Source organism: Arvicola amphibius, chromosome 9 (assembly GCF_903992535.2).
Source record: "Arvicola amphibius chromosome 9, mArvAmp1.2, whole genome shotgun sequence".
Classification (NCBI taxonomy): domain Eukaryota; kingdom Metazoa; phylum Chordata; class Mammalia; order Rodentia; family Cricetidae; genus Arvicola; species Arvicola amphibius.
This window is the reverse complement of record NC_052055.2, coordinates 35,246,475-35,264,980: the sequence shown is the minus strand read 5'-3', so window position 1 is coordinate 35,264,980 and position 18,506 is coordinate 35,246,475. Positions and strand designations below refer to the sequence as shown.

Below are 18,506 nucleotides of genomic sequence, written 5' to 3'. Positions count from 1 at the left end.
CCCAAAAAAAAAAAAAGAAAGAAACTTAATAAACTAAGCGTCTGTCCCATTTGTGTGTCTGTCTGGGAAAGGAGTGGACCATGTGACTTAAATCCTTTACAGGCGCTGCTGCCCCAGAGCGCAAGCTCAGGCACAGAGGACGAGCGCCGACCCACTGATTGGGCTTGCTCTGTGCGTAGTCTTAAGTTGGGAGAATGAGCGCCGAGCTGCCGATCGGGCTTCCCGGCAGGCGCAGGCGGAAAAAGCGAGCACCGAGCTGCTGTCGCCATCTCCGGGATTCCAAACGCCCCAGGTACGCGGCAGCTATGGCTGGGTCCCGCAGCATAGGAGCCCTTTGGGCTAAGAGGCCCGATCCCGTCTCCTTTGGGCTCAGCGGCCCTTGCCGCGCGGTCCGTGTCTCAGTAGTCGGTGGGCGCTGTCAGGTGGCATTGCTGGCTCATAGCTCGGGTTTCCCTGACTGTGAGGGTGCTCACCTTTCTCCGGGGACTCCGCAAGCTGTACCTAGCTCCTGCGACTTCAGTAGCTCATGCTGCTCATCGGGCCACTCCAGCTCAGTTTGCCTACCTTCCTTGAACTTTTGTTTTCACACCATTTCAAAACCTGAGGCGGGTTTTAACTGGTTAAGCCACTGACCTCAACTTCCTCATTAGACAGGACCTTCCCTGGGCCCTGCTTCCACCCTTTCTAGAAGGCATCAACCAACAAGCTTGCCTTGGTTCATTCCTCCAGTAGCTCCCACAGAATTAGGGTGAAGCCCTCCTCCACTCACACTCCCCATAGCCCTAGACACCTAGTTCTTCCAATTTCCATTGAAAGGTGTTGCAACACTGGGCCCTTCCCCCAAGCTCAAGATGCTACCCCGATTCTTCCATCAGCTGCTCTTCCCTACCTTAACCAAGCTTCCAGGAAGGACTCTCCTGGCTACCCCATGATAGTCGGTAACATCCTGTGTTGTTCCTATAGAGAGCAGGAAAGCCATTCACAAGGCGCTGACCCCCACCCCTAGAGCCCTGTTCTTGAGGTGTCAGGGACCCCTTGAGTTAGTGTTGGCTTTGCTTCCCAGGTCTCTGTGCTGTAGCTGCCAGGGCCTGCAGGATGTTTCACGGAATCCCAGCTACTCCTGGTGTTGGAGGTGAGTGTAGAGTAATCTGGAAGAAAACGGAGGGGCCTAGGCTTCCCCTGCTGCAGGGACTGTTGGGGAAGAAACCACACTGCCACTTCCATCCCATAGTCATAGGCCTTGGGGATGGCGAGTGCCAGAGCCTTTTATGGTGGATTCTGAGGGCCCAGCAGTGCCCTGCTGGGTAGAAACAATGAACTGCAATGTGGCCAGAACCTCTGGCATCCTGAGCACCTCTGGGTTTCCAACCCTAGGCTGTGAAGCATGTGGCAGACTTTTATTTGTACCATGTAATAGTTCTATCGACAAAGTATGATCACCTCGCTGTGGGTGGAGAGCTAAACCCAGCATTCAGTCTGTAGGTTCTTAGAGGAAGTACTGGTAGGAGGTGAGGCTAGAACCCCTATTCTGTAGCTCCCTCTGAGCTCTTTGGTACATGGCATGGGAAGTAGCTGAGATGGGACAGCCCCGGGGTCATCTTGTGATCACCTGTCAGCTCCTGCCTTCTCTGTTGCAGCCCCTGGGAACAAGCCGGAGCTGTACGAGGTAAGTAGTAGATATTTAACTGGCCACAGCCACTGCAAACACCATGTGACAGTCGCTGGTTCCATAACCACCTACTGATGCTGGCTGTCTGGCCCACTTTCCCAACAGGAAGTAAAGCTGTACAAGAATGCTCGGGAGCGGGAGAAGTAAGTCAAATATCTGAGCTGCCCCCAGCACACACGCATGCGCCCATCTGGTGTCTGTGGCAGGCCCAGCTGTCTCCTCCCAAAGCTACCACCACACCAGTGGTTGGGGAGGAAATGGGGTCAGGCTAGGGAGACAGTTCCTGAGGATTATCTACCAGGAATGGAGTGAGGGGTGGGCTGTATTGTGCCATAGCTACAGAACAGCAGGTGGCTGCCCTGGGTCCCAGATGCCAAGGCTTCCCGGCCTTGGAGCTGTGCCCTGACGGATGGCTTTGTCTTAGGTATGACAACATGGCAGAGCTGTTTGCAGTGGTGAAGACCATGCAGGCCCTGGAGAAAGCGTACATCAAGGACTGCGTCACCCCTAATGAGTGAGCAAGCCCGTGGCTTCAGGTGTTGGTGGCCACCAATTCTCAAAAGCATGTTTCTCCCTTCCGTGACACTTGTGGGTTCAAAAGGCAGCACAAATGTAGGTCCAGGGCTTAAGCTATGGGGTAGTCCTGGTGGCTACCAGCTTCGGGGCCATGTCAGCCAGGGATATTCTGTAAGGGTGAGTATGGTTCTGACCTCGGGAGGTAAGCATGGGGACAGCATAGTCTAAGATATCACTGTCCAGCATGGATACTGGCACTCTGTGCAGAGATGACAAGCCAGCGTGGCTGGACCAGGAGCTGCCCGGTGGTAAGGGATTTCTGACACCTTGGTCTGGGGTAGAGTAGACATCTGGGCTCTTGTGCAGAATTCCTGGCCAGCCCACACAGATTCTTTGTGATAGTTCTGGCATACCTCCCTGCTCTTGTCCAGAACTCTCTTCGTGTATAGACCCATTAGGAAGTCTTTGGCCCTCCCGGCCCTACCATGAAAGCTGCTGTATCTAGACTTGCTGAGGAGGAGCACAGTGAGCCAAGCTAAACTCTTCTCAGCCCCCAGCAGCAACTGGTCCTCTCCCTAGATACACTGCAGCATGCTCCAGGCTCCTGGTCCAGTACAAAGCTGCCTTTCGACAGGTTCAAGGCTCAGAGATCAGCTCCATTGATGAATTTTGCCGGAAGTTCAGGGTGAGTGAACCGGGTCCTTCCCTCCCTCCTGCAGGAAAGATGTAGTGGGATGTGGGGATAATACCCTGGCCTCCTGGAGGCCCGGTGATGCCCTGAGACCATATCCTTGCCCCTTAGCTGGACTGCCCACTTGCCATGGAGAGGATCAAGGAGGACCGACCCATCACTATCAAGGACGACAAGGGCAATCTCAACCGCTGCATCGCAGATGTAGTTTCGGTGTGTTCCACAGCTCCTGGGAGGGCCCGCGGGGACTAGGGGGATGGAACTACCAGCCTGGGTCAGTCATGAGTGTGTATTCATGGAGTTCCTGGCATTAAGCAGTAACCTGGAAGGGGTCACCACAGCTGTGGCTGAGGAGAGAAGCATCCTTAGAGCCTGAGTCCCCCATGACTGAGTTCCGTACTCTGAAGGGTAACATACACAGGATCTACTCTGGTAGGGCCACGGATTGAAGGGGTTGTGTAGGAGTGTACCCCAGATTCCCACACTACTCTCACAATTGTGATTCCCCAATGTGTGTAGACCCAGAAAGAAGGTCAGAAACCTAGGCAGGTCTTTAGTGTAGTCCTCAGGCAGAAAGGAACCACTAGTATACAGTGTGGAGATGAAGATGGATGGAACCGTGGCCCTTCTGACAGGTCTATAGGCTGCAAAGGGTCTCTGCACCTCGACTGAACGGGATCCCTAATGCATGTGTTCCCAGCTCTTCATTACAATCATGGACAAGCTGCGTCTGGAGATCCGCGCCATGGATGAGGTGCATGAGTCGGGCAGGGAACCCGGGCCTGGATGGAGGGGAACAGAGCAAGGTAGGTAGGGTCTCAGCCTGACCCTCGTATCTGTAGATTCAGCCGGACCTTCGGGAGCTAATGGAGACCATGCACCGAATGAGCCACCTGCCTCCAGACTTTGAGGGTCGCCAAACAGTCAGCCAATGGTGAGTGGCTTTCCTGAGCAGGTGAAACCCCGTAGTGACATCATAGTCCTACTGCTCATACACGCTCGCACCTGTGTCACTAGGCTGCAGACCCTGAGTGGAATGTCGGCATCTGATGAGCTGGATGACTCCCAAGTTCGCCAGATGCTCTTCGATCTGGAGTCAGCTTACAATGCCTTTAACCGCTTCCTACATGCCTGAGCTTCACCCAGGCCGAACGAAACTGATGGAGATGTACCGCCCCGGTTCCCAGTATCTACGCCTGTCCTAGATGTCTATGTTGTCAGCAGGTTACCCCCAATAAAGATCTGTCTGACCTTCCTGCTATGGGCAGCTATGCTGAGCCCGCCCTGTGTGATCTATCTAACCTCCTGACCTTATAGCAGAGCCCTGGGTGCAGAACCCCTGAAGCCACTGCTCCTAAACCAACAAGGTGTCCTGGCCCTGTTGCTCATCCCACACTTAGAGCTGCCTCCATAGGAGATGCTAGCTGCGCAATTATGGGGCAAGGTAAGTCCTCGCAGCTCCTGGAGTGGGGAATACATAGACTGGCCACTGGACCAGATGTGGCTAGAATCTGGCAACCTGGGTGGCTGCCTCCTTGCCCACCATCATTCCCTTCCTAGCAGCACCTGAGTTTCCATAAATTCTGTCCAGACCACAGGTAGTTTACCACCTTCGCTGTACTGCGCTGAATAAGACACTATGACCCTGACACATGACATTTAGTCCTCCAAGGTCCACTGTGGCGGTTTCTGTGTTGTCAGAATAAGGAGCCCCATCACTTTTGGGTGTGGGTTTTTTTTTTAATTGATGTTCTTTTTGTTGTTGTTTTTGGTTGGTTGGTTTGGGTTTTTTGTTTTTTTTTTATTTGTTTATTTTTCGAGACAGGGTTTCTCTGTGACAGGGTTCCAGTCCTGGTTGTCCTGGAACTCTCTTTGTAGACCAGGCTGACCTCGGACTCAGAAAGATCCACCCTCCTCTGCCTCCCAAGTGCTGAGATTAAAGACGTGCGCCACCACCGCTCCAGGTACTTCTGTTGTTTTCTGAGACAAAATCTGACTAAGGAGTCTGGTTGGCCAGGAACTTCTTGTATAAACCAGACTGTCTTCCAACTCACTGAGATCCTCCTGCCTCTGCTCTGTCTCCTGAGTGCTAGGATTAAAGGTGTATATCACAACACCTGGCCTTTTGGGTTTTTTTGAGACATGGTTTTGCTTTGACATAGGTACTTGAATTTAAGATAATCCTCCTGCCTCAACCTCCTCAATGCTGAGATGGCTGGTGTTTGCCATCAATGCCAACATGGCAGGGTTTAATTGAACCACTTGTCTTCAGTGGCTAGTCAGATACCCCCCCCCCATACCATTTTTGGTGCTTAGGATTAAAACTAACACCTTGTGCATGTCACTAGGCAAATGCTTTACCATTAAGCTACATCCACAGCTCTTAGGTTTTGGGGTGTTTGGGTTTTTTGTTTGTTTGTTTGTTTTTAGACTTACAAATATGAGTATTTTGCCTACATGTGTGTCTGTGCACCACATGCATGACTGATGCCATAGGGGCCAGAGAAGGCTTTGGATCCCCTGGAGCTAGCATGAGAGGCAGTTAGAACCTCTTGTGTCGGTGCTCAGAACCCGGGTCCTCTGGAAGAAGAGTCCTTCTAACCGCTGAGCCGTTTCTCTAGCCCCTCTTTGTTGTTTTGTTTGAAATGGCCTCACTATGTGGCCCACACTGGCCTCAAATACAGTTCTGACTCTGCCTCCCTGGTGCTGGAATAACAGGTGTGTGCCATCATGCCCAGATCAGACCTGCTCCAACCCACTTCTCTTTTGTTGTTTTGGTTTCTGTTTTTTCCAAAACAGGGATTCTCTGTGTAGCCCTGGTTGTCCTGGAACTCAGAGATCTGCCTGCCTCTGCCTCCCCGGTGCTGGAATTAAAGGTGGGCTACTTTTATTGTTTCTGAGGCAGGATCTCACTTTGCAGCCCTGGCTGGCCTGGAACTTGTGTAGACCAGGCTGGCTTCCAACCCAAAGAGATCTGCCTACCTCTGCCTCCCCAGTGCTGGGATTAGGGGAGTGTACTGTGAAGCCTGGACTTCACTTCTTATATTATATGTAGCTGCTGAATTAAGGCTTGCAATGGTCACAGGGAATTGGTAGTAAAGTAGAATTGTTTTGCTCTATTTTAATTTTTACTGTGATAAAATATAGAAGTTGCCATTGTAGTCATTTTGGTCACGGTGGCATTAAAGGTCACGCACAGGTCACGCACACTGTGGTCATCACTGCAGCTTCATCTCCCAGCTGGACCTTTGGTGCAGTCACACCAGTTCCCAGGTGCTGACCTCACCAATTGCTCTTTATTCGCCTGAGGGAGCAACTGCTAACAGCGTACAGTAGAGCCTGAGAGGACAGCTGTTAGGAGTTGTGTTTCCCCTTTAATCATGTGAGTCCTAAGGGTAGTTCATCAGGCTTGGGGGCAAGTGCCGTTACCCAGTGAGCCATCCTACCTACCCCAGACATTGGTTTATAGACCTTCTCAAACAACGGTGGCAGTGGCCGTGAGCTTGCTGGAAATGACAAGGTGAAGGCCACGGCGGATGACAGAATACACCACCCGGAGTTTGAGTGTGGAGTTTATTGAGAGGAGAGGAGGGGGAGGAGGGAAGAGAGAGAAGGGGAGAGGGAGAAAGGGGGGGCAGAGAATAGAGTGGGCAGAGCTTGTCTCTTAAAAGGACAGACTTACTGACTGTTATACAGGCACTGTGCCAGGGTGTGCCTGGATCCTAACTTTCATCCCTTATTTTTATGAAAAAGGTAAGGAGTTAGGAATGGCAGATTAAGGGAATGAGGGCATTGAGTTCTCAGAACTGCTTCCTACTGATTTGCGGTGGGGCCGAGGGTAGAGAACCTGAGACAGTTGGGATGCTGGCCACACTGTGGGGAAGCTGATTGTTTCACTGCTCTCCAGGCTCTGTGGAACTGTCCAGTGTTTCCTGGACCTGGTGAGGTGCTAGCAGACCAGAGGACAAGGTTAAGTTTAGGGAAAAATGTTTCTTTAGGTCCTGGTGATTGAGGGGGAAGAGCGTCAGGACCAGAGGAAGGTGGGGAGGCTTAGGCTCTTAGGGCCTGGTAATTGAGGGAGGGGTGCACCTGACCTGTTCAAGGTGAATCCTCCAAGTCAGCTCCCTGGAACTTACAAGAATTGAGTTTGTGAAAACATAAGTTTTAGACACATTAGTATTTTTACTGTTTCTAATCTGTACTGAAATTTAAATGGCAGTATATTTATGCCGGAAATGACTGTGACCGATGGTTTTGGTTTTGTTTGTTTTTATAAATAGTTTTTAAACATTTATTTGTTATGTATACAATGTTCTGCCTGCAGGCCAGAATAGGGCACCAGGTCTTATTATAGATGACTGTGAGCCACCATGTGGTAGCTGGGAGTTGAACTCAGGACCTCTGGAAGAACAGCCAGTGCTCTTAATATATGAGCCATCTCTCTAGCCCCTGTGACAGATGGTTTTACACAATGAAAAGTATCTTTTTAAGTCTATAGTTAGGATGCCACCAAAAGGATTTTATTTTATTTTTTTTTATTTATTTATTTTTTTTTTTTTGGTTTTTCGAGACAGGGTTTCTCTGTGGCTTTGGAGCCTGTCCTGGAACTAGCTCTTGTAGACCAGGCTGGTCTTTTTATTTTTTTATTACCAAAAGGATTTTAAAATCATGATCTTGGGCTGGGGAGATGGCTCAGAGGTTAAGAGCACTGGCTGCTCTTCCAGAGGTCCAGAGTTCAATTCCCAGCAACCACATGGTAACTCACAACCATCTGTAATGTGATCTGGTGTCCTCTTCTGGCCTGCAGATAGAGCACTGTATACTAATAAATCTTAAAAAAGAAAGAAAAAGTTGAAAAAAATTAAAATTGTGATCCTTGAAGTTGTGCTAGTGGCAGTGCTCTGCCAGAGCTCGATTAATGGCTGATCGGAATCTTATTGATTAATGCTGAGACTCTGGACCCTTGGGTCCTACAATAAGAGCAGCATAATGCGAGAGAGAACTCTGGAACCTGTCTTACGCTTTTAAAGATCTCAAATCACCTGTCTTTATCATCACGTAAGCCTTTTATCCTCAGACCTTTATAACCTGCATGTACACACCTTAATAACGTGCATTTGCCTCCCTGAAAACACCTTCTATTTAAACATGGTCAGACGCTATGCTGAAGTCTGTTTGTGAGGTTGTCCCCTTTAAACTGGCAAACTTCTCAGCCGTCAAACTGCATCAGGATAAAATTTTACCTGAGTTATTGATTTTAAAATGACAGAGAACTTACTGGATTGGCTACCCAGACAGTCACCCCAGGGTCTGCCATGGTCATTAGGGCAACACCTATCTTAAGGCTGACAGCATGGGGCCTGATAGGCTTCAGAAGATTCTGTGGATTAGGAATTTGTAGGATTCCTCAGTGTCCTGTTTTCCATGGTCTGAAGAGATTTGTAGCAGTTTAGATGAAAGACAGTGTATCCCCATGGTTAGCGCTTTAGCTTGAAGCAAGTTACAGATGAATGCTCTCTTGTGCCCATTCATCTTCTTTGGAGGAAGCAGGGGTTGCTGCCAGGAGCCAACCTGTCTCTCTGTTACAGAAAGCCTTTTTAATTAAACATTTAAATGCCCTATTCTTCAGATCTCTGAGCATTTGTGGGCTGTCTATTGGGTATATATGAGTTATGACTATCTGGGATTTTCCTGGAGAGCTGGGTCCAAGCTGAGAGGTTGTGGAGGAATGTTTCACCCAGAGTCCTCCATCTTGACTGTAACTGATTTTAACTTAGCAGGTCAGATTTTTACTTGTTTTTTTTTAATATGTATATAGTGTTCTGGGCACCAGGTCTCATTATAGATGGGTGTGAGTCATCATGTGGTTGCTGGGAATTGAACTCAGGACCTCCGGAACAGCAGTCAGTTCTCTTAACCTCTGAGCTATCTCTCCAGCCCCAGATTTTTACTTGTGAAGGACAGAGAAGAAAAAAGTTCTTGCAATAGAAGCTTAGCAGTAAAACAGACAATAGTGAAGAACAGCTTACAGGAAAGGCTGTCGGTTAGCTCTTGTTCATCTGAAGTAGGTCTTCATAGCCTTAAATTTTTGTCATTATAGAGAATATATTTTAAAGCAGAGTTCAACCACATAGACAGTATGTTGTAACAGATCTAACCACATATTTATCATTTGAAAGTACATACCAATGTAAAACATTTGAGACTTATTGCTTCCTTAGCTTAGAAGGAAATACAATGAACAGAGCTCATTAGGATTAAGAGACCACTATGGCTGTTTAAAGCACTTTTCTAAACTGTAGCTGAATGCGCACATACAGCAGCTGAATTTGAGCTGCCGACACACACACACACACACACACACACACACACACACACACACAGGTATAGTCAGCTTAAAAGTTGTATGACTGGTGATGGTGAGGAGGCTTGGCTTTCCACTTCTGATTCCCACGTTGCTAAGAGAGCTGTTACAGGCGAGTAGGATTCCTGTGTAATAAAAACCTCAGCCATGCCACGGTGGCAGGGGGAGGGACACGGGTGGACAGATGGATGGACGGGACACATGGATAACAATGACTCGGGTGCATGAGGCTTGGCTGTACTGGCCTTCCAGGATTCAGGCAATTCTCCCCTTTGAAGGAGAAACCTAGGGAAGCCTGGACTGCCAAGCCTACACTAAGATTTCTCCCTAGAGGCTGACGGTGCTTGAACAGTGGACAGCCAGTCTGCAGGGGAAGGAGACCAGCCCAGGCTCAGCCCCCAGCTTTTCTGTTGAAAAGCCGGTATGGTTATATGACATCTTCAGAGCTACATATGGGAATATTCTCTTCATTGTCTTCACCCCGGCTCTCCCAGATCCCAAGCATAGTTCCTCTGTAGGATGAAAATTGGAAGCCACATTGTAGGGATCCTAGCCATGAGAATCATTGGCGTGAATGTGTGTGTGTGTGTGTGTGTGTGTGTGTGTGTGTGTGTTAGGAGCAATTGACCCCTGAGCTCAGGATACCCAGCTAGATCCTCTCCCCCACCCTGCCCTATCCTCCAGAATACTAGGGGACAGAGTCCTCTAGGCATTAGGCTACCAGCTCCACACCCAACCACACCCCAGAGAGCTAGGGGTCCGGAGTGGTACGAACCTAGGTGGAAGAGGGCTACCCACAGTCCCCTTCCAGAAGGCCAGAATGCCTTGTGACCAGGGGATTGACAGCTCCCTGGAGACCTAACCCCTCCTCCAGCCTGCTACCTGGGGATAGAGATAAGGCTCTAGGGTCAAAGGCTAGAAGGATTGATCAGGGAGGGTCAGAGCTGGGAACTCCAGTCCTACCCCAATCTTCCAGTGCCTAGGCCTAGAGCTCACGACAGGGCCTCAACCTCCTCCTGACCCCAAAGACTGGCCAGGTGTTGGCTACGACCAAGGTCACATCTTCTCTTCCTGTTTGTCTGGGTTAGGGCTTTAGCCATTTCCTGGGGATTTTCCCCCTAAGGGCTGGAGGTGGGGAAGGTGGGGAATGTGACTCAGCAAGTCCTTTCTCCCATCGGAAATCTCCCATTACAGCCCATGCTGGGCCCAGAGGCCATAGCCCAGAATCCAAGAACACCACCCCCACCCCCACTCAGGCCGCAAGATTTGGGATTTGTCTAAGCTGCTTGAGCTGAGAGGCAGCTGAGGAAGGGTGGAGGTAGGCCTAAGGGCTCTCCTGAAAATGTTAAATAGAACACCCATGTTTGACTTGGTAATGTCTACGCAGCTCTGCCCCTGGTCTCCTAGCTTGAGGTCCAGAGGCAAGGCAAGGAGGGAATGACCTAGGCTCTTCAGGGAGCAGAGGAGGCTCTCTGTGGCAGTTCTGGGTGTGACAGGCAGGAGAGGGGATGCTCAGGCCACCCACCCAAGGAAAGGGACCCAGCTCTGCTCCAGCCCCAGGAGGCAACAGCTCCTTGCCCCCTTGGCTTTCGGGGAGGATCTGCCACTGGAATGGTTAACCCAACAGCCAATCACAGGGCCGTGCAGGAAATACCTGGGAGAGGTCCTGGTGCTAGGGCAAGTTGAGCCCAGCCCCAGTCTGGTCTCAGGCAGCCCCAGCCGTCTACAACCAGCTCAGACGCCAGCGGTCTTCACACAGCACCACAACAAGGAGCACTTTGGGGGCCTGAGGCATGGTGTTCCCAGCCCGGCTCACACAGGGGCTCCTGTTGGCCATGCTGCTGGTCACGGCACCAGCGGTCCAGCCCGATAGCCTGCTAAGCCTGCTCATCTCCGGCCAGGGCGCTCTGGATAGACAGCAACTGGACCGCCTGTTAAATACGCTGGCGGTCCGTGTGCACTGCACCAACGGGCCGTGTGGAAAGGTAACAGCCCCACCCGACGGGTCCCCCAGCACCGGCCCCTTCCTGCCCGCTCCACCCTGTGGCAGGCAGCAAAGGGACCTGGGCAAACTCCAGGAGGCGGGTCTGGAGTCTGGTGTCTGAACCTACTTGCAAGCTGGAGCCGAGCCTCTTCTCTCCATCTGGGGGCTTTTACAGGCCTGGCCTCCCTCTTGGGACACACAATTTCCCGCGGTGACTTCAGGACCATCCACCCCTCACCTCTTCAGGAGGGGGAGTAACTGCTGGGGACCCCTCTGTGTAGGCTAACCATACAAGGGGCCGAACAGGACATAAGCTAGCTGATAGAATCTATTCCCCGCCTGTGCCTGGTGGACCCAATTCAACACAGATCCTGTTTATCTGTCTGCCCATAGTGCCTATCTGCCGAGGAGGTCTTGACCCTAGGCAAACCTGACAAGCCAGGGCTTGCCCCAGAACCGGTCCTGGAGTCCAGATACATTAGCCGCCTTAGTGCTGCTGCTGCCCTCTATCTTAACAACCCGGAGGAAACATGTAAGGACATCCAAGATGGCCTTTTGGCTTCCCACGTGGACCATTACCTGACCCTACTGGAGAGTCCAGAGGCCATGACCTTGGGTCTGAGCCAGCTACTGCAGAAGATTGAGGCCCCTGTTGCCAACCAACCCACCAGGGAGGAGGTGAGGGCTCAGGGGTTTGCTGGGGGTAATGAGAAGGACCCGCGTATCATGGAAGGGAGGCTGCTCCTGCAAGGGAAATGGCCCATGTGAAGCCCTTGGCGTCTGACTTACTACTTGGGAATTGGGTGTTCGCTGTTGAGTGGAATAGGACATCAGGAGTCTGGGGAGCCCTTTGGAGAAGTGGTGGTCAGGAAAGCTCTGGAAAGAGGAGGTCAAAGGCCAGAGTGAAGGCTGAAACTAGCTGGGACAGGGCTAGGCGGTGGCATAAGGCGGGACTGTGGCCCGTTGATGTCCGAGAAGTAATCCGAAGAGTCTGGGATTGAAGGGAGACTCATCCAGGGGTCTGTGGTAAGATGGATCCAGAAGATGACCCTGAGGGTAGAGCTGAGGCCACTCTCTTCTCCAGCCATGTGTAGATGTTCCCCAACTGCTGGAGGAGGCTGAGGAAGCAGGAGCTTCCAGAAGTCCCGGCCTGGTCCTGACTGCTTTGCTGGACCATGTCATTAATGGGTCCTGCTTCCAAGGCCTGCCTAGCCCTCAGTACTTTGTGGACTTTGTGTTCCGGCAGCACAATAGTGAGGCTCCCAATATCACGTTGGCTGGTGAGGCCTAGGCTGAGATTCTCAGCCTCTACTCCTGGGGGAGGGGACAAGGCTGGCACCCACAGACTGCACTGACTATTCTTCCTGCCAGAACTGGAGGCTTTGATGCACCAACTTGGGGTGGGTGGAGAGGACCACAGTGACCATGATGACCACAGTCATCTGGACAGGGAAGCGAACCACCAAGACTCTGAGCCCCTTGCTACCCACAACAGCAGCGCCAACGTATGGGACACGGTGAGCCATTCTTTCTGTTCTGGAGAAAGATGGGTTTCCACGGGTCTGCCGAGACACCTGACCCGCGTCCTTCTCCCCCTACCCCCAGATGTGCCTGAGTGCCAAAGATGTGATGGCTGTGTATGGGCTGTCTGAAGAGGCTGGGGTGAGCCCTCAGGCCTGGGTCCAGCTCAGCCCTGCCTTGGTCCAGCAGCAGCTAAGTGGGGCCTGCAGCTCCCACTCCACCGTCCAAATTCAGGATCAGCTCAGCCAAACAGAGAGTGAGTGCCTACCCCAAGGTGTGCCTGGCTGGCCCAGTCCCTGGGTGCTGGCCTCATGTCATTGGTCTCCATGGGGCTCTGAGGAAGGAGAAACCAGTACAGGAGGGAAGGATACTGGATTTGGGGGCAAGAGGGCCAGTGTAAATGGACACCTGCCCCCACCTGACGGCCCACAGGCCTGTTGAGCACCTGCTCACTCCTGGGCTGGCCTTGAGTGACTCCTGAGGAAGCTGGGGTCTTTCAGTGTAGTTTCACCCACAGGGTATCTGTATGGCTCTCTGGCTACGCTGTTCATCTGCCTCTGCGCTGTGTTTGGCCTTCTGCTCCTGACTTGTACCAAATGCAGCACCGTCACGCACTACGTCATGCAGACCTTCCTCAGCTTGGCTGTGGGTGCACTCACCGGCGATGCCCTTCTGCACCTGACGCCCAAGGTCAGCCCTCACTCAACGGATCCTCACCCCCCTCCCTGCCTTTTCCTAGCCCCAGACCCTCGTGGCTGGAAATCCCCAGTCATTAGTCCCTTCCTCCCCAGGTGCTGGGACTGCACACACACAGTGGGGAAGACCACTCCCATGAGGAGGTGGGTGTTGGTGCGCAGGCCACCTGGCGCCTGCTGGCGGTACTTGGAGGCCTCTACATCTTCTTCCTGTTTGAGAGCTTCTTCAACCTCCTGTTGCCCAGGGACCAGGTCAGGCTCTGGAGAAGCAGGAGGTGGGATGGGTAAGGGTTTGACAGGCTCTGAACAGTTTTTCCACAGGATCCTGAGAAGGATGGGCCTTTCAGCCACGGTGGACACAGCCATGGAGTGTCGATGCAGCTGGCACCCAGCGACCTCCGGCAGTCCAAACAGCCCCACGAGAGCTCCCGCTCAGATTTGGTAAGTGGCGATCGCGTCCTGCCCTACATGGAACCCTTTAGTTAGCTACTTGAGCTCGGGTTCATTCTTGCTTTCCCCAGGTAACAGAGGAGAGCCCAGAACTACTGAACCCGGAGTCCCAGAAACTGAAATCAGGTGAGCCCCAAGGGAGATCCTGGAGGGTTGTGGATCTGGGGTTTGCCCGTAGGCAGAACTGCAGGACCTGGCCTACAGGACCCACGCCTGACACCTGACACCTGACGTGACGTGCCCACAGAACTGAGGATGCTGCCCTATCTGATCACGCTGGGTGACGCGGTGCACAACTTCGCTGATGGGCTTGCTGTGGGCGCAGCCTTTGCATCCTCGTGGAAGACTGGACTGGCCACCTCTTTGGCAGTGTTCTGCCATGAGCTGCCCCACGAACTGGGTGAGCGGTGGGGTGTGGCTTGAATGGGCGGGGCTTAGTGGGAGTGATCTATTCTAGAGATGAGCAGGACCATCCATCGGAGAAGAAACAAGGCTTCTCCAAGGGAGCTCCGGTCATAGGTGGGCGTGGCTAGAGGTAGGATGGGTGGCCGGGAGGTGGAAGGGGGACTGGACTGGCCTTTGAATGGGTGTGTCTGTCTGCGAGTAACTGACTGGTGGGCGGTACCTGACGTGTGGGCGGGCAGAGCTCTTATGACTTGTTCTGTCCTAGGGGACTTTGCTGCTCTGCTGCACGCTGGACTGACGGTGAAGCATGCGCTTTTGCTGAACCTGGCCTCAGCGCTCACAGCATTCATTGGCCTTTATGTGGCTCTAGCAGTCGGAGTAGGGGAGGAGGGCGAGGCTTGGATTCTGGCGGTAGCCACGGGCCTCTTCCTTTATGTGGCGCTTTGTGACATGGTTAGGATGGTGGAGAACCTATGCCGGGGTGGGAAACTAAAGGGGGGGGGCGTTCACCCAACTGGCTACTGAACTGGGGCTCAATTCCTCCTCAGCTCCCAGCCATGATGAATGTGCAGGACCGGCGCCCCTGGCTTCTTTTCCTGCTGCACAATGTGGGCCTGCTGGGCGGCTGGACCGTCCTGCTGCTGCTGTCACTGTACGAAGACAACATCACTTTCTGACAGCTCTATCCTTTCCCAGTCCTCGTCCCTGTCTCTCACTTCACCTTTTTGAGCCATCTAATTTTTGGATCCACTGGGTAACCAGAGGATCGAGGCCTCATTTCTCTGCTCTGACTTCAATAAAGACTTTTTGTTCATTAAAAACAAATACTCTTTCTTTGTGGAGCCTCCTGGTGAAAGCTGCAGGGCAGGGCACCGCCCCTTCCTCGGCCTTCCTAGTATTTTGTTTTGTTGTGTTTTTTGAGACAGGTTTCTCAGAGTATTTTTATTACTATGGACAACCAGCCAGCTTATCTTTCCTTTCTTTCCTTTTTTTTTCTCCTGTTTTGTTTTTTTTTGTTTTGTTTTGGTTTTGAGACAGAGTTTTTCTGTGTAGCTTTGGAGCCTGGAACTCACTCTGTAGACCAGGCGGGCCTTAAACTCAAAGAAATCCAGCTGATTCTGCCTCCCAAGTGCTGGGATTAAAGGCGTGCGCCACCACTACCCAGATTTTTCCTTTTTATAATTAAGCCTGGGGAATGGTCAGTGTTCTCCAGGATCTAGTGAGTCCCTGTCTCCAGTCAAAACTAACATCACCATCACATATATGAGGGTTCATTTCTGTCATGAACACAAGCCTACTGGTGTTCTTTTTTTTGGCATAGAACAATTTTATTAAGAAAACAATGACATACAAGTCTAAATTTTCAAGGGAGCAGAGATCTTTGTTCTTGAAGCTTTGGATTCCATTCACATGCTCCTCATTCTTTCTTCAGACCTCATTCCAGTCGAGTAAGATGTGCTTAACTTCCCTGGCAAGGCTGGTTCCTCGGCTCTAGGCCAGACATCAGATCTCTGAACCAAGTATGCTACTGCCAGCCTAGTGGTGTTCTAACCGAAGGACCACCTGCAGATATGGGGCTACTCCACAGCCCTTGGAACAACTGGCTATCTCAAATCCCGTTGCATTAGTCTTCGGAGGCTGACATAAAATTCTACCTTAGACTAGGTGCCTAAAACAACTGAAATTTATTCACTAATTTCTGGACGTCAGAAGACCAAAAGCAAGTTATCACCGGGCATAAGAAATGGGTCTGGGTTCTCAAAAAAGTCACCACACAATCTGCAGCATTCCAACAAGACCAAAAGGTTTACCTCTGCACAAGGGTGTTTGGCTGTGCTCAAACAAGCAAGCACACATGCCTAGTGGCAGGATTGAAGGGTTTTCATAGCTAACAGAGGGTCCAGGGCCTCACTGAATGACCAGCACTCAAGCTCATATTCCTATATGATTGGCTAATACAGATCAGTGCAGGTTCTAGGGAGATAACTAAATTTGAACACACATTTTTTATTTCAAAAAGTGTTGACCCATCTTTCGGGACTTTGCTCCAAGATGACCAAAAAAAGGAGAAACAACGGTCGTGCCAAAAAGGGCAGCGGCCACGTGCAGCCAATTCGCTGCACTAACTGTGCCCGCTGTGTGCCCAAGGACAAGGCCATTAAGAAGTTCGTCGTTTGGAACATCGTAGAGGCGGCTGCCGTCAGAGATATATCCGAAGCAAGTGTCTTCGACGCTTATGTGCTCCCCAAACTCTATGTCAAGCTACATTATTGTGTGAGCTGTGCTATTCATAGCAAGGTGGTCAGGAATCAATCTCGGGAAGCTTGGAAGGACCGAATACCCCCCACCACGATTTAGACCTGCTGGTGCTGCACCACGACCACCACCAAAGCCCATGTAAAGTGGCTTCATAGAGACAGAAGAAAACACCTTGGAAAAATAAAATGGGACTTAGACTTTTTTAAAAAAAGCGTTGACCCTTAGGCCATGCATGGAGATGCATGCATTTAATCTCAGCATTCAGGAGATAAGTGGATTTCTGTGAGTTCACGTTAACATGGTTTAAAATTCAAGTTCCAAGACAGTTGGGGGCTACATAGTGACCCTGTGTCCGAAAAATCATTTAAAATATTAAAATTTAGCAGGGCGGTGGTGGCGCATGCCTTTAATCCCAGCACTTGGGAGGCAGAGGCAGGTGGATCTCTGTGAGTTCGAGGCCAGCCTGGTTCTACAGAGAGAGTTCCAGGACAGGCTCCAAAGCTACAGAGAAACCCTGTCTCGAAAAACCAAAAAAAAAAAAAAATAATTAAAATTTGGGGGCTGGAGAGGTGGCTCAGAGGTTAAAATCACTGGCTGCTCTTCCAAAGATCCTGAGTTCAATTCCCAGCAACCACATGGTGGTGTACAACCATCCATAATGAGATCTGGTGCCCTCTTCTGGCCTTCAGGTATACATACCAGCAGAACACTATACATAATAAATGAATTTTTAAAAAAATTAAAATTTGGGGCTGGAGAGATGGCTCAGCGGTTTATATATTTATTATATGAATTTACATATTTATATAATATAAATGTTATTTATTTATTTTAGAGAGGGTCTCACTATTCTTGACTGGTTTGTAACTCCATACATAGACCAGGGCTTTGAACTCACAAGATCTGCTTGCCTCTGCCTCCCGAGGGCTGGAGGTAAAGTTGTGCACACTACAAAGGGCTATGGGTTGTTTGTTTGCTTGTTTTTGAGAAAGAGTGTCATGTGGCTTCTTGGAGAGCTATGAACAAATGTCTCCTTACCCCAACTAGGTTACTACAGCAGAGTAAAGAAATGACTTCACAAAAGTCCAACTTGTTTGATGGATTTATTGGGGCTACTCACAGAAGTATAGACACAGAATTCTATTTACAGAAGGGAGGATGGTTCAAAAGCAGCTGATTGCTGAAAAGCTGAGGCAGCACCAGGCACGGTCTAATTCCAGCTCTAGGGAGGCAGATACAGGCAGATCCCTGAGTTCCAGGCCAGCCTTGTAGCCAGGACAGCCAAGGCTAAACAGAAACACTGTCTCGAACAACCAACCAACCAAACAAGACATAAAAGTTCACCTGTCTGGGTGACCACGCTCCCCACGCTCCCTTTAGCGCTCCAGGTGTTGGGAGGTCCACTCCAGGGTTCTCAGGAACCCTTGCACCTTACAAACACTGTTGACTTCCAGAGTCCTAGCAACCTCTCTCCAGAAAGAATGTTTTGATTTGGAGGAATGTTTCAACTGCTTCTAACACAAGATCTCACTGGGTAACCGGATTGGTCTCAAATGTGCTCAGTCCTCCTTGAGAAAGCTAAGATTACAAGTGTGAGATACCATGTGAGAGGTCTTAAAGACATTTTGTTTTTAAGATTTTATTTTATTTTGGTTTTTCAGGACAGGATTTCTCTGTGTAGCCCTGACTGTCCTGGAACTCACTCACTCAGTAAACCAGGATGTCCTTGAACTCAGAGATCCACCTGCCTCCGCCTCTCAAGTTCTGGGATTAAAGGCATGCACCACCATCATCCAAATAAAATTTTCTTTTTTAAAGTATGTGTATATGTGCCAGCATGATTGTGCAGCTTTAATTCCAGCACTTGGCAGGAAGAAGCAGGCAGATCTCTGTGAATTCGAGGCCAGTCGGGTCTTCACCGAGTTCCAGGACAGCCAGGGCTATATAGCGAG

At 50.8% G+C, this 18,506-nt stretch overlaps 3 protein-coding genes and 1 long non-coding RNA gene across 4 annotated transcripts; 3 read left to right on the top strand and 1 right to left on the bottom strand.

The window, feature by feature from the left end:
• Window positions 1-171: 171 nt before the first annotated feature.
• On the top strand, window positions 172-4,131 carry Vps28 (VPS28 subunit of ESCRT-I). Its single transcript, XM_038342419.2, has 10 exons — window positions 172-292; window positions 1,064-1,132; window positions 1,638-1,666; window positions 1,775-1,812; window positions 2,094-2,183; window positions 2,765-2,870; window positions 2,988-3,089; window positions 3,577-3,630; window positions 3,719-3,810; window positions 3,894-4,131. The coding sequence occupies exons 2-10, from the start codon at window positions 1,096-1,098 to the stop codon at window positions 4,009-4,011; spliced, it is 666 nt and encodes a 221-aa protein (XP_038198347.1). The 5' UTR covers window positions 172-292; window positions 1,064-1,095; the 3' UTR covers window positions 4,012-4,131.
• A 4,507-nt stretch (window positions 4,132-8,638) lies between these two features.
• Window positions 8,639-11,272, bottom strand: LOC119823483. The gene is made up of 2 exons (XR_005286957.2): window positions 10,895-11,272; window positions 8,639-9,752 (listed from the first exon to the last, which is right to left on the bottom strand). It is a non-coding gene; the product is annotated as an uncharacterized LOC119823483 (long non-coding RNA).
• On the top strand, window positions 10,193-15,120 carry Slc39a4 (solute carrier family 39 member 4). Its single transcript, XM_038343515.1, has 12 exons — window positions 10,193-11,225; window positions 11,618-11,902; window positions 12,309-12,504; window positions 12,596-12,741; window positions 12,830-13,001; window positions 13,263-13,435; window positions 13,537-13,692; window positions 13,762-13,881; window positions 13,962-14,016; window positions 14,138-14,290; window positions 14,561-14,748; window positions 14,844-15,120. The coding sequence occupies exons 1-12, from the start codon at window positions 11,034-11,036 to the stop codon at window positions 14,970-14,972; spliced, it is 1,965 nt and encodes a 654-aa protein (XP_038199443.1). The 5' UTR covers window positions 10,193-11,033; the 3' UTR covers window positions 14,973-15,120.
• A 1,227-nt stretch (window positions 15,121-16,347) lies between these two features.
• Window positions 16,348-16,653, top strand: LOC119823582 (40S ribosomal protein S26-like). The gene has a single exon (XM_038343665.1). The coding sequence runs from the start codon at window positions 16,348-16,350 to the stop codon at window positions 16,651-16,653; it is 306 nt and encodes a 101-aa protein (XP_038199593.1).
• Window positions 16,654-18,506: the final 1,853 nt, after the last annotated feature.

Bases quoted from the DNA above. Each gene is read 5' to 3' on its own strand.
- Vps28 (XM_038342419.2), top strand. From the start codon at position 1,096: ATGTTTCACGGAATCCCAGCTACTCCTGGTGTTGGAG. The intron at 1,667-1,774 runs GTAAGTAGTAGA...CTTTCCCAACAG, and splicing joins ACAAGCCGGAGCTGTACGAG to GAAGTAAAGCTGTACAAGAA. The intron at 2,184-2,764 runs GTGAGCAAGCCC...TCCTCTCCCTAG, and splicing joins GACTGCGTCACCCCTAATGA to ATACACTGCAGCATGCTCCA.
- LOC119823582 (XM_038343665.1), top strand. From the start codon at position 16,348: ATGACCAAAAAAAGGAGAAACAACGGTCGTGCCAAAAAGGGCAGCGGC.
- Slc39a4 (XM_038343515.1), top strand. From the start codon at position 11,034: ATGGTGTTCCCAGCCCGGCTCACACAGGGGCTCCTGTTGGCCATGCTG. The intron at 11,903-12,308 runs GTGAGGGCTCAG...TCTCTTCTCCAG, and splicing joins ACCAACCCACCAGGGAGGAG to CCATGTGTAGATGTTCCCCA. The intron at 14,749-14,843 runs GTTAGGATGGTG...ATTCCTCCTCAG, and splicing joins ATGTGGCGCTTTGTGACATG to CTCCCAGCCATGATGAATGT.